Raw genomic sequence first — 10,767 nt, 5'->3', positions numbered from 1 at the left:
GGTGGCCCTGGGGGACGCTCTGCCCTGAGCTGGTCCAGGAGGGGGAACGGTGGGAAACCCCAGCTCCCCTGGTCCAAATGAAGTGCATGAGGAGGGCGGTGGCAGTGGCGCCATCTGCTGGTCTCAGAGGTTAAACCACAAAACAGCCGCCCAGGAGGCTGGGCAGGTGGCCCGGCCATACACTGCTTCCTGCAGGGGCTGCCCTACAGGGGTCTTCCTGTGCCCCTCAGGATTTTCCAGAAGCCTAACAGGGATGGTGCTCTTGCTGGCTCCTGGTCACTAAAACCGGTGGCACAATGGGCAGGGGTGGGCAGGCGCGATCACCAGAATCAGGTCCGTGCGTCCCCTAAGAGGTGATGAGTAAGTGTGCGTCTCTGTTCCTGGGGATCTGAAAACAACCCCACATGAGGCCACCAGGAGGCCCTCCGTGTCCAGCTGACGCGGTGGCCGTGGAGACCGCTCCTCCCACCTAGTGCTCCCTGGTTACTTTTTTAGGAATTCATCCAGGGCAAGAATGTGTCGGTGCTGGGCATCTGGTGTTGGCTGGGGAGCTTAGTAGTGAGGGTCCGGGAGCCCAGCAGGGTGGTGTGAGGAGACCCCAGGGGTAGCCGCATGCCGCTGGCAGAGTCAGAAGCGGCTGTGGTGACGAGCGGCAGGCCCAGCCTGTCCCCACCCCTGTCCAGAGTGCCCGGCCACAGACGGGTGTCTGCTGGACCCTCAGTCGCTGGGGCCACTGTGCTGACAGCAGGCTGGCCAGGCACAGGCCTTCCTTGCGTGGCAGGCAGGTGCGTGGGCTTGGAACCCAGCAGCTGGAAGCGCCACCCCAGAGGGTCAGGAAGCAACGCAGGACTCAGAAACCCCACGTCCCGGGCGATGGGCAGCTTGGAAGAGGAGAGCGCCGTCTGGTGGACAGAGAACGCCCAGCGTGAGGTGCCCCCAGGTGGCTTGTGGCAGTGCAGGCTGAGGCCAGGGTGCAGGGTGCTGCCGGAGATGAAGAGCTCACGTCTGTGGGGCGGGTAGACAAGCACTGCCCAAGAGGCCCCAGAGACGTGCACAGCAAAGCCCCATGCCTGGCGTGTGCGCGTGCCTGCGACGCTGGGGGCGCCCTGTGCCTGCGGGGACACAAGGCACGCTGGGCCCGGCGTCCTGCGAGCCAGACTCGGCCCGCCCTGAGCCTGGGACTGAAGAGCCTGCCAGCTCCTGCAGGGTCCGGTCCTTGGCACCACCTTCCTCTGCAGGCCAGTGGGAGGCGGGGGTCCCAGCCGAGCCTTCCCAGGAGGGCACAGCCGGGAATTTGGGCCCATCTCCTGAGCTTTTCTTAACGTCGTTTGTGAACACAGGTGGGGAGAGAGGCCGTTGGTCACAGCTCAGAGCAAGGACAAGGTTTCCAGGTGCAGTCTTGCTGATTTGAATTAACATACCAAGGGCCAAAACGAAGTCCCACAAGCGGCCGGCCACAGCCAGGTCTTGGGACACCAGCACAGGACGTGGGGGCTGGTGGCAGGACAGAAGTGCCCTTCCCAAGGCCGGTGTCGTGCACTGTGCTGTCCAGCCTGTTGCTCGAGACGGCTGCCTGGAGAGGTCAGGGTCACTCGCTCGGAAGCTTGGGGTGCAGGGACACCCCAATCCGGGCGGGCAGGCAGGTCTGGGCCAGCGAGAAGGCCTTGTTTGCCAGGGCTGCCTGGCCCTCCGCCTGACGCTCCCCAACATCCTGCCAACTGGGGTGTTTAGGGCCACCCCAGAGGGGAGAAGCTGGTCCCAGGCAAGCCAGCTGGTACTCCCACTCTGCCAGCGTGTCCCAGGTGAGGCCGGAGGGCCCGGGCAGGGCCAGGCCTGGAGACGCTGGGCCTGGGCTGAGCAGCTGAGAAGCTGAGGTAGCTTTCCACCCCGTCCAGCCAAAGTCACGCCCGGGGCGAGGCCCACCCAGCCTCACGGGATCTGAGGGTCTTGAGTACAGCTTAGGGTTCTGCAGCCCAGACAAGCCACCCACGGTGACGTCCTCTGTGTCACAGCCCGCCCTCCCCACGGCCGAGGGTCCCACGCAAGCACAAAAGCCACCCTGTGGGAGGTCGGAGGCTTTATTTGGTCATCAAACCCTGTGCCCCGAGGTCACGCTCCGAGCGGTGCAGAAAGCCGGACACTTCCCCAGGCCCGCACCCCTGGAGCTGCTGGGGACCTTAGGCCAAGGCCCAGACAGACCAGTTGGCCACGAAAGCGTGGCGGCCACACCCACAGCCCCTGGTGGCCGCCCGTCGGTCGTCTCAGCAGGCCGGGCTCTCACTCCTCGAGCCGCCCGCCACGCCGGCCCTGGTTGTCCCGCCACAAGCAGTAGTTGAGTGTGGTTGCAAAGGCCAGCCAGGCCAGGTAGGGGTACAGCAGGCGGGCAGCGGGCGGGCTCACGCGGTGCCAGGCCATGGTCGTGGCCGTTGCCACCCCACTGACCAGCAGGAGGTCCACCAGGGCCTGCGAAGACAGACAGTGCCGCCTGAGGTCCACAGCCAGGGTCCAGCTGGCCCCGGGGCGGCCCTAGAGTCCGGCCAGCCTCGCCCCATGCACACGCCCCTCCCGCTCAGCCATTTCAGCCTCCAGGAGCAGCATTCGGGCCAGCCCTGTGTGGGGTGTAGGGGACAGTGCCCTGCAGGGGGACAGCATGCTCAAGGGAGAGGCGGTGGCTGGGAGGCCTCTGATCTCCAGTGAGGGCAGCCCGGACCTCCAGCATTCCTGCAGGGCTGTCCTGAGCTGGGGCCAGGCTGCCCGCGGTGTGAACCTTCCTAAGAGCTGCCGGGCTGGAGTGGCAGGGGAGGCTACCCGGAAGCACAGGCCGGGCTCCATCCCCAGCACGGCACAAAGAGCCACTCCCTGCGTGCGGTCTCGCCCAGCACGGGGGCTGTCCTGCAGAATGACCCTGAGCCCAGACTGGCACCTGATCAGCTTCAACCAGGGCCCTGCAGGGCTCCTTCAGGGGTGAGGGGAGGCTCCAGGGCACCGTCTCCAAGAGCTAAAGCCACATGCCTCCCTTGCCCACCTCCACCTGTCTGGAGGGTGATGTCCCAAGTGCTCAGAAGGACATCTCCAGGGGCCAGGGAGGCAAGTCAAAGGCACACTTACCCAACCCATTTGTCGAGCACCAAAGAAGATGGGGGGCCATGACCAGTTCAGGGCCAGCTGCCCAGCGTAGAGGCCCAGGGGGACCACAGCCTCCTCCGTGAAGCCTCCCAGCTCTTTCCAGACCATGTAGGAGCCGTACCTAAAACAGAGGCCTCGGGTCAGGACACCGTGGGGTGAGGGGAGCCAGGAACCTCACTGACCCACCAGGTGACAGCGACAGCTTGGGCATACCCTGCCATTGACCTCAGGAAGCTGCCTAACCTCTCTGGACCTTTGTTCCTCAGAGGACTGCTGTGGGGATTCAGGCGGACACACTGGCAGTGCTTAGTGCGGGACCTGGCACGAGGAACTCTCAATAAATATTTGCCGTTGTCACTTTCAGTGCTATGAAGGGGAAGCACAAGGGCCGAGCAGGCAAAGATGAAGCTCTTGAGCTAGCCAGGGCAGCAGGGCAGAGGAGGGGACGTTTGGGTGGGCCTTAGAGAATGCAAAGGCCCTGAGGCAGCTATTGGCCTAGTCTGTGTGCCTGCAAGGCAGGCTCTGGGGACCAGGGGGGAGATCGCAATGTAGGCGCGGGCCAGGGGAATGGCCCTGTGCCACAGCTGCAGCCCTGCGCTAGCCCCTTCCCGGCTAGCCCACTTCGCCTCCGGACAGTGCTATTTGGTGGCAGCATCATCCCCCACTCCACAGCCAGGAAATGGGCACAGGGGGCCGGAGGGCGGATCCCACAAGACATTGGTGCGCAGGGCAGCGCGTGAACCCATGGGTTGAGGGGCTGGTCAGGTCCTGGCTGCATATGGACCTCCATGGTGGAGGTGGGCCCTGGGTTGGGGATCTGGGGACTGGAGCCAAGATGGGGGAGGAGAGCAGAGACCCAGGAAGTCCTGGGAACCTGGCCCACTGGCCTTGGGGACCCTGGTGACAACCCGGTTCAGGGTCATATTCCCATCAGAATCCCTGACACTGGCCTGGCCTCTGCTACCTGCCCATGTATCTGGTGACTGCAGGCCTATTCTGAGCTGGGATGCAAGGAACGAAACAGCAGGGAGCCAGCTACTAGTCACGCCCCTGGGTGCAGTTCCCATTAGAACCTCCAGGGGTCACTCTTCCCCACCCACTACTTACTTCCCTCCTCGCCGCCAGGGAACTTCAGGCCTGAGGGGAGCTGCTGCAGTGTCCCCACTTACAAGCCTGTGTTCTTGGGAGGTCCCTTGTTCAAAGAGGGATTCTGAAAATTAATGTGGACAACATCTGGCAATGGGCAGCTCAAAGGGAGCCACCACCATCGCTGCTGTGGACCACTATTAATCTCGAAAAGCATCCGCCACCTGATCCACTCAGTCTTTGTACACGCGGCCTAGCCAGTGTGGCCAGCAGGGCCTGGGTGTGGCAGGCCAGCCGTCAGGCCACCACCCTGGAGGCCTGAGAGCGGGAAGCTCAGTTGTGCACAGGCCTGAGCCCTCCCAGCCCCCCTTCCCTGCTGGGGAAAGGGCGCCACCCCTGGCCGGACCTACGCCCGCCTCTGACGGGAGAGGCCCTGCCCAGCGGCACACCTACCCCATGGCTGAGTAGAGTGCACCCCAGGCGGAAACCAGCACCCAGCGGGGCGGGTGCCAGGAGGGCTTCTGCAGGCTGGCGTGCCAGCGGATGCTCTCCCCGCGCACAAAGTAGGAGCCTGCAAAGCACCCCAGGCTGGGCGCCAGTGTGAAGCCCACGGCGGGCACCCAGGGCGGAGCCATGGCTGCTGCGGCTGCTGCTATTCCAGAAAGCTCTGAAAGAGAACACAGGGCTGGGTGAGAGCACTTCCCAAGGCCCGGTCAGCCCACCTGCTCCTTCAGGGCCCCTGAAGTCCTGCTCAGCGGTCCATCCGTCAATCAGTTGGGGGTACAGAGGTGGTGGGGGCTGTGTCCATGCCTCCAAGCCCTGGCCTGGGGTGGACTTTTCTTTCTTTTTTTGGCACCAAGGACTGAACCCAGGGGCACTCTGCCACTGAGCTACATTGAGACAGGGTCTCACACTAATTTGCATAGGACCTTGCTAAGTTGCCTAGGCTGGCCTCGAACCTGTGATCCTCCTGCCTCAGCCTCCCAAGTTGCTGGGAACTATGGGCCTGGGTCTCTGGACCCAGCCCAGGCAGTCATGTCTCCACCTGAACTTTGGTTCCCAGCCAGACGCCCCCGACTGGCCAGGAGCTCCCAGGTGCCCTGCCTCCCCCGGGCTTCCCCTTAGCCACAGCCTCGCTTCCAGGGTCTCCTGTTCTCTCCATCTCCACCTCAGGTCTCTGGCAGGGGCCTCTCCCCTCCACCTTGATCAAACCTAGTTGGGGTCCCCTCCACCAGGAAGGCTTCCAGGTCTGTCTCCTCCTGGGCCAAGTGCCCACTCTGGTGCCCGGGGAGGCTGTGCTTCCTGTCCTCACACTTCACAGTCTGCATTTACCCTCCCAGTCAGGGATGGCAGCACACAGCTGGGCTCACTCAAATCTCCTTCCCACAGACTCCCCAGGACCTCGGCAAGTCGCTCCCACTCCCTGGGCCTCCGTCTCCCCCTCCGTAGACAGGACATGGACGCTGCCCGCCTTGGCCCCAGTCCAGTGTGCGGCACCAGGGAGTGTCTCTGTGTACGGGTATTTCCACACCCCAAAGGCCCACCCTAAAACCACCACCCCTTTCCTGGGTAACCAGAGACATAAGGCAGACTGCCCGGAGCTACGCAGCAGGCTGAACCAAAGCCTGCCGGGGGCACAAAGCTGCTCCCACCCTGCTCCTCAGGACCGAGAGGTGGCCAGAGTTCAAGGCTGGGGAGGTCCTCTGGCCCTCTCCTGGCCTCTGAGGCCTAATGCTGCCACCTGAGGGCCGCAGTCCCTCCCCCTCCTGCAGGGGCAGAGGGAACTGGCTTCAGGCTTCCCCTGGTGCTGGCAGGCCAGGGCCCCTTGCTCAGCCCTGAGGCCGGGACTCCCAAGACTCGCCCTGGGTCGAGGACCTACTGGTGTCCAGCACTCTGCAGGGCTTCCAGCAAGGGGGAGCCAGCGAGGCAGCAGGGGAGCCCAGGGATGGGCATTGGGGGTCTGGATGGGGTTGAGGAGCTCAGACTTCAGAAAGTGCAACCCTGACCAGGGCCAGGAAGGACAGCAAGCACTTCCTCCCCAGGGAAGGACAGGCAGCATGTGGGGAGAAGGAGGCAGCCCGGATGGGCAGCAGGCAAGGGAGGGCAGGAGGACGGAGCAGCAAGGGGCTGCTTCTGTGCTGAACGGCGAGAGGCTGCCGGGACAGCTGGGGAGGAGAAGTGCCCATAGGGCTCTGAGCTCAGTGAAGGCAGAAGCAACCTCAGTGCCCAACACCTGGGGACTCAAACACTGGTCAACCCCAAGTCAAGCTCTGGAGGACCTTGTATCTGACTGACTTTACCTTGTGCATTTTCCAGTGATGGGGATCAAAATCAGGGCCTCAGGCAGGCCAGGCTAGAGCACCACAGGGCTGCAGCCCAAGCCTTTTTCAATGACGTGAAAACTGTTCTCAATAAAACATGCAGCAAAGAAGGCCCGACAGAAAACTGCAGAATGGCCCCAAATGTGGCAAATAATAATAATAATAGGGGCTGGGGACACAGCTCAGTTGATAGAGTGCTTGCCTCGCAGGCACAAGGCCCTGGGTTCGATCCCCAGCACTGCACACAAAATAATAATAATAACAACAACAACAACAACACAGGCACACACACTGTTAAATTGTAAAAACCGCAAGAAGACGACGCTGGCAGCCGTCATCAGCATGCTAACCGGTCCTGAGAATGGCCACCTGCCAGGCCAGGCAAAGCTGGCACTGGACTAGCATCTTCAGCCCTTGCCCTGCTAGGGAGCCAGGCCACTGGTTCCCCATCCAAGGACGTCCTGAGGCAGAGCAGTGGAGGCTTGTGCCTCAGGAAGCCACCAACCTGGATCACCACTGTGTCACCTCAAGCAAGTCAGGGCCACCTCAGCTGCTGTTCATCTCTGTAATGGGGATGCGACCCCTGCTCTGCCCTATTGATAAATGCCACAGCAAAGTGACAGTTTTGGGGGAACCACGATAAGCCATGTTCAGCGCATCAGGACTCCCCTGGAGCCGGCACAGTCTGGGCACACAGAAGGCCTGCACATCAGAGGGGGAAGCGGGTCCGAGGGGCAGGGCTGCAGAGGCAGGAACGGAGCGGCCAGGCCTCAGGCCCAGGGACTGCGCCTTTCCAGGGTGTACCCAGGCTGCGTCCTCCTCACCCAACTCTCAGGCTTCCTTCCAGAAAGGCTGATGCCTCCACTACAAGACGGATGGGCCTAAAAGGCCCTTGACACCACCCAAGGGACTAGACACACTTCTCCCCAAACCTGAACTCCCACCCAAGCCCCCGGGGAACCAGGGGATCCTTACCAGGCACCCTCAAAAGGGCAGAGTCAGACGGGGCAGGGTCAGCAACTGCAAGAGACGCGAGGAAGAACAATGAGCAGAGCTGGTCAGGATGGGCAGGCAGGGTGCAGGCGGGAATCGTTGTGACCAGGAGGGCCGCGTCACCACACCTCTGGGTGATTTGCTGGTTTAGACAGCAGCACCTGTGGAGAGCAGCGGAGAGTGTGTGGGAACTCCAGATACTATTTTACAACTTCTGTATAACTAGGACTAGTTCCGAATGAAACATTTAAAACAAAGCATTTTAGCTGAGCTGGGGGTGCACGCCTGTCATCCCAGTGGCTCAGGAGGCTGAGACAGGAGGATCTCGAGTTCAAAGCCAGCCTCAGCAAAAGTGAGGTGCTGAGCAGCTCGGTGAGACCCTGTCTCCAAATAAAATACAAAATAGGGCTGGGGATGTGGCTCAGTGGTCAATGTCGCTGAGTTCAATCCCTGGTACCACCGCCCCACGCCCCAAAAAAGTTCAAAGCCAGCCTCAGCAACTTAGCAGAGACCCTGTTTCTAAATAGAAAATAAAAAGGGCTGGGATGTGGCTCGGTGGTTAAGCACCCCTGGGTTCGATCCCTGGTACTCGAAAAAGGAAAGCAGCCCCATCCCAGTGTGGACAGGCCGTGACCCAAAGTCCCCCACGCTCACTCCTACAGCTCAGTCCCCAACCCCTGGACCAGCCTGCTCCACCTGTGCTGCCCCCTCTCCTCCCTGTCCTGCCCCAGGGCCCTCGCGGCCTCCTGCAGGCTGCTCTATAATTTTTCTTATTTGGGGTGAAATTGGCTAAATGAAGCACTGACCGTGGGAAAGTGCGGGATTCAGCGCATTTGGTGTGTTCCCAACCAAGTTTCCCAACATCCTCACCATCCCACCCCTGCCCTGAGCCCCTGGCACCAGCAACTGCCTTCTGTCCTTCTGGGCCTGCCTGTCCTGGACACTCCATGTCCACAGGTCCTGCAGCGTGCGGCTTGTGCGTCTGGCTTCCTTCCCCGAGCTCCTGGGTCAGAGGTCTGTCCTCCTTAAAACACGAGGCAATACTCTCCCCGCAGTTCTGTGGCCAGAGGTCCTCCCGTCACTCTGCCAAGCACCCTGTGGGGCCAGGCCACCAGCAGTGCCAGGAAATCCCCAAACAGGACTGACCGTGAGTGCCCCCGCCAAACCACCTTAGCCCACCACTCAAGACCCAAAGGTACAAAATAAGCCAAGGGTGTGGAGGCAGGCGGCCTTCCTAAGGCACGGTCAGAGGACGGGATCTCTAACAGGTCTACAGGTGGGGGAATGCGCCCCAGGCTCCCACCCCACTCCCCAGCTGCCCCACAGGGGCCAGGCTGTGCCTCTGCTCCACTGGCCCCAGGGGAGCAGAGGGCCTGCCCCTGCCCATGTGGAGAGAGCCAGGCCCAGGACATTTCCTGGGGCCTCTTGGGGACTGCCAGCTCCTGAATCACACCCGCCTGGGGGGGCAGGCAGCCGTGGGTGGTACCCACCAAGCTGAGTCACCCTGGGCTGGGCTGGGCCGGGCCAGAAATCAGCTCTGGGATGGGGCCCCATGGCGGGCTACAGGGCCGGTAGCACCTACGGCGGGCACACCTGCTCAGGCCTCAGCTGCCCGCTTTGTCAGGGAGGCCCTTCCTGTCCTGTCCACTCCAAGGCTCCTGGGGAGGCTCGGGGGAAGAAAGAGCAGGACAGCAGGACCTCTCTGGAAAACTCCAGACAAGTGAGGGGCCCTGGGCTTCCCCGCTGGGGGCCACCCACCCCATCGCCTGCAGGCAAAGAAGGAGCCTCAAGGCTCAAACCCAGCAAGACCACACCAGCCACACGAGTCCTGGGTGAAGAGGCCCTGCGTCTACCACCACACCCTCAAGACCTGGGGCCACCCCGCAGGAGCACCCCAGGCAAAGCTGAAGACCCAGGACCTGGGCAGGGGCGGTTCTAGGCTTGCTCACGCTGGCTACCCTCAGGCCTCCACAGCAGCCACAGGGGTGGGGTTGTCTGCTCTCTGAGTCTCGCACCTGCCTGGCCCACATGGGGATCTCATTACTGGTCCCACTTTCCGAATGAAGAAACTGAGGCTCAGGAAGTCATGGAATATTCTAGGACTGTGTGACTCCAAAGCCCACTGTGGCCCTCCCCGGCTCAAGCTCTGGGTCACATGACACTCGCAGTGCCTGTGTCATGTCCCCTCAGGCTGCAGGGCTAAAGGCAGGATCTCAGGCCTCCTCCGCGGTCAGAAGGTTCTCAGGAGATTCTCAGGGCCAATAGCATCACTGGCTCCCGCCACAGTGCCAACGTCCCAGCCTCTTTTGGGAAGGCTAAGTAGGGGATGTGAACTCTCCCCACTGAGGGTGGCACCAGGATCTCCTGTTCTGGTGGCACCTCACTCCTGGCCAGGAGACCAGACAGCTCCCAGGTCTCAATTCCTGAGCCTCTGTCCCCATCGGAGACATCCTGGGGTACCTCCTCCTGTGCGCAGGCCTCCCTCCCTGGGCGCCCAGCTCCCAGTGCCTTGTCTGTCCCCTGAAGCCATCCCTATCCTGGGGACTCACTTTTAGGGTCACAGCTAATCCTCCCATGACAACATCTGTGAGCCTTTTTCATTATGAAAGTAGCCAGTACGACAAGCAACAGGTCTAGAAAGTTCCACAGTCAGCTGGGGGAAGCTGCTTCACGGAGAGGGACCCATTTTTCAAAGAGTGCACCCGGCATGGCGGGCACCAAGGAAAGGCCAGTGCGAGAAAACACAGGAGAAGCAAATCCAAGTCATGGGAAAGCGAAAGTGTGCAGTTTGAAAGTGGCCCGGCCAGTCGCTCACCGCCCGCAGGGCCCGCCGCCGGGTTTCCGGTGGGCCGGGGACTGTGCAGGCACCGTGCGCGCAGGCAGGACGCGCAGAGGCGGCGCCGGGAACCAGACCGCGGACCTCGGGTCCCGAGTCCAGCGCTCCTGCGGCTCGCGCCCCTCCGGGCCGTGCAGCTTGTCCTGCTGCTCCGCCGAGGGTCCCCACGGACCCTCCGGAGAGGCGGCGCCCCCGCCCGGCGCCCGCCCGCCTCGGTTTCCCTCACAGCTCGCGGGCGGGCGCCGGCCACTGGGTCGCAGGCGCAGGACCCCGCCCGCCGCCCCTCGGCGCCCCACTTACCGGCTGGCGGCGCGGGTTCCTCCCAGAAGGACGCTGCGCGGCGAGGCGGCGGCTGCCGGCTCCACCCCGCCCCGCCCCGCGCGGCCGGGCCCGGCCCCGGCCTGG

At 62.7% G+C, this 10,767-nt stretch overlaps 1 protein-coding gene across 5 annotated transcripts; it reads right to left on the bottom strand.

Moving 5' to 3' along the window:
• Positions 1–2,062: 2,062 nt before the first annotated feature.
• Tspo (translocator protein) lies at positions 2,063–10,767 on the bottom strand. 5 transcript variants are annotated; one of them, XM_047549848.1, is made up of 5 exons: positions 10,663–10,767; positions 7,509–7,553; positions 4,666–4,879; positions 3,109–3,247; positions 2,063–2,463 (listed from the first exon to the last, which is right to left on the bottom strand). In XM_047549848.1, exons 3-5 carry the CDS (start codon positions 4,845–4,847, stop codon positions 2,278–2,280), a joined length of 507 nt encoding a protein of 168 aa, XP_047405804.1. In that variant the 5' UTR covers positions 4,848–4,879; positions 7,509–7,553; positions 10,663–10,767; the 3' UTR covers positions 2,063–2,277. The 5 variants fall into 5 exon arrangements, with proteins under 5 accessions (XP_047405804.1, XP_047405803.1, XP_047405807.1 ...); XM_047549847.1 differs by having other exon boundaries at positions 7,509–7,687; positions 10,663–10,755; XM_047549851.1 differs by lacking the exon at positions 10,663–10,767 and adding an exon at positions 10,342–10,646 and having other exon boundaries at positions 7,509–7,687.

This window comes from Sciurus carolinensis, chromosome 4 (assembly GCF_902686445.1).
Source record: "Sciurus carolinensis chromosome 4, mSciCar1.2, whole genome shotgun sequence".
NCBI lineage: Eukaryota > Metazoa > Chordata > Mammalia > Rodentia > Sciuridae > Sciurus > Sciurus carolinensis.
Note: the sequence above shows the minus strand (reverse complement) of the source record. Positions and strands in the feature narration are given on the sequence as shown.

Excerpts from the sequence above, each read along its gene's own strand:
- Tspo (XM_047549848.1), bottom strand. The coding sequence starts at position 4,847 with ATGGCTCCGCCCTGGGTGCCCGCCGTGGGCTTCACACTGGCGCCCAGC. Across the intron at positions 3,248-4,665 it reads GCACTCTACTCAGCCATGGG|GTACGGCTCCTACATGGTCT; the intron begins GTAGGTGTGCCG and ends CCTCTGTTTTAG. Across the intron at positions 2,464-3,108 it reads GTGCTCGACAAATGGGTTGG|GCCCTGGTGGACCTCCTGCT; the intron begins GTAAGTGTGCCT and ends CTGTCTTCGCAG.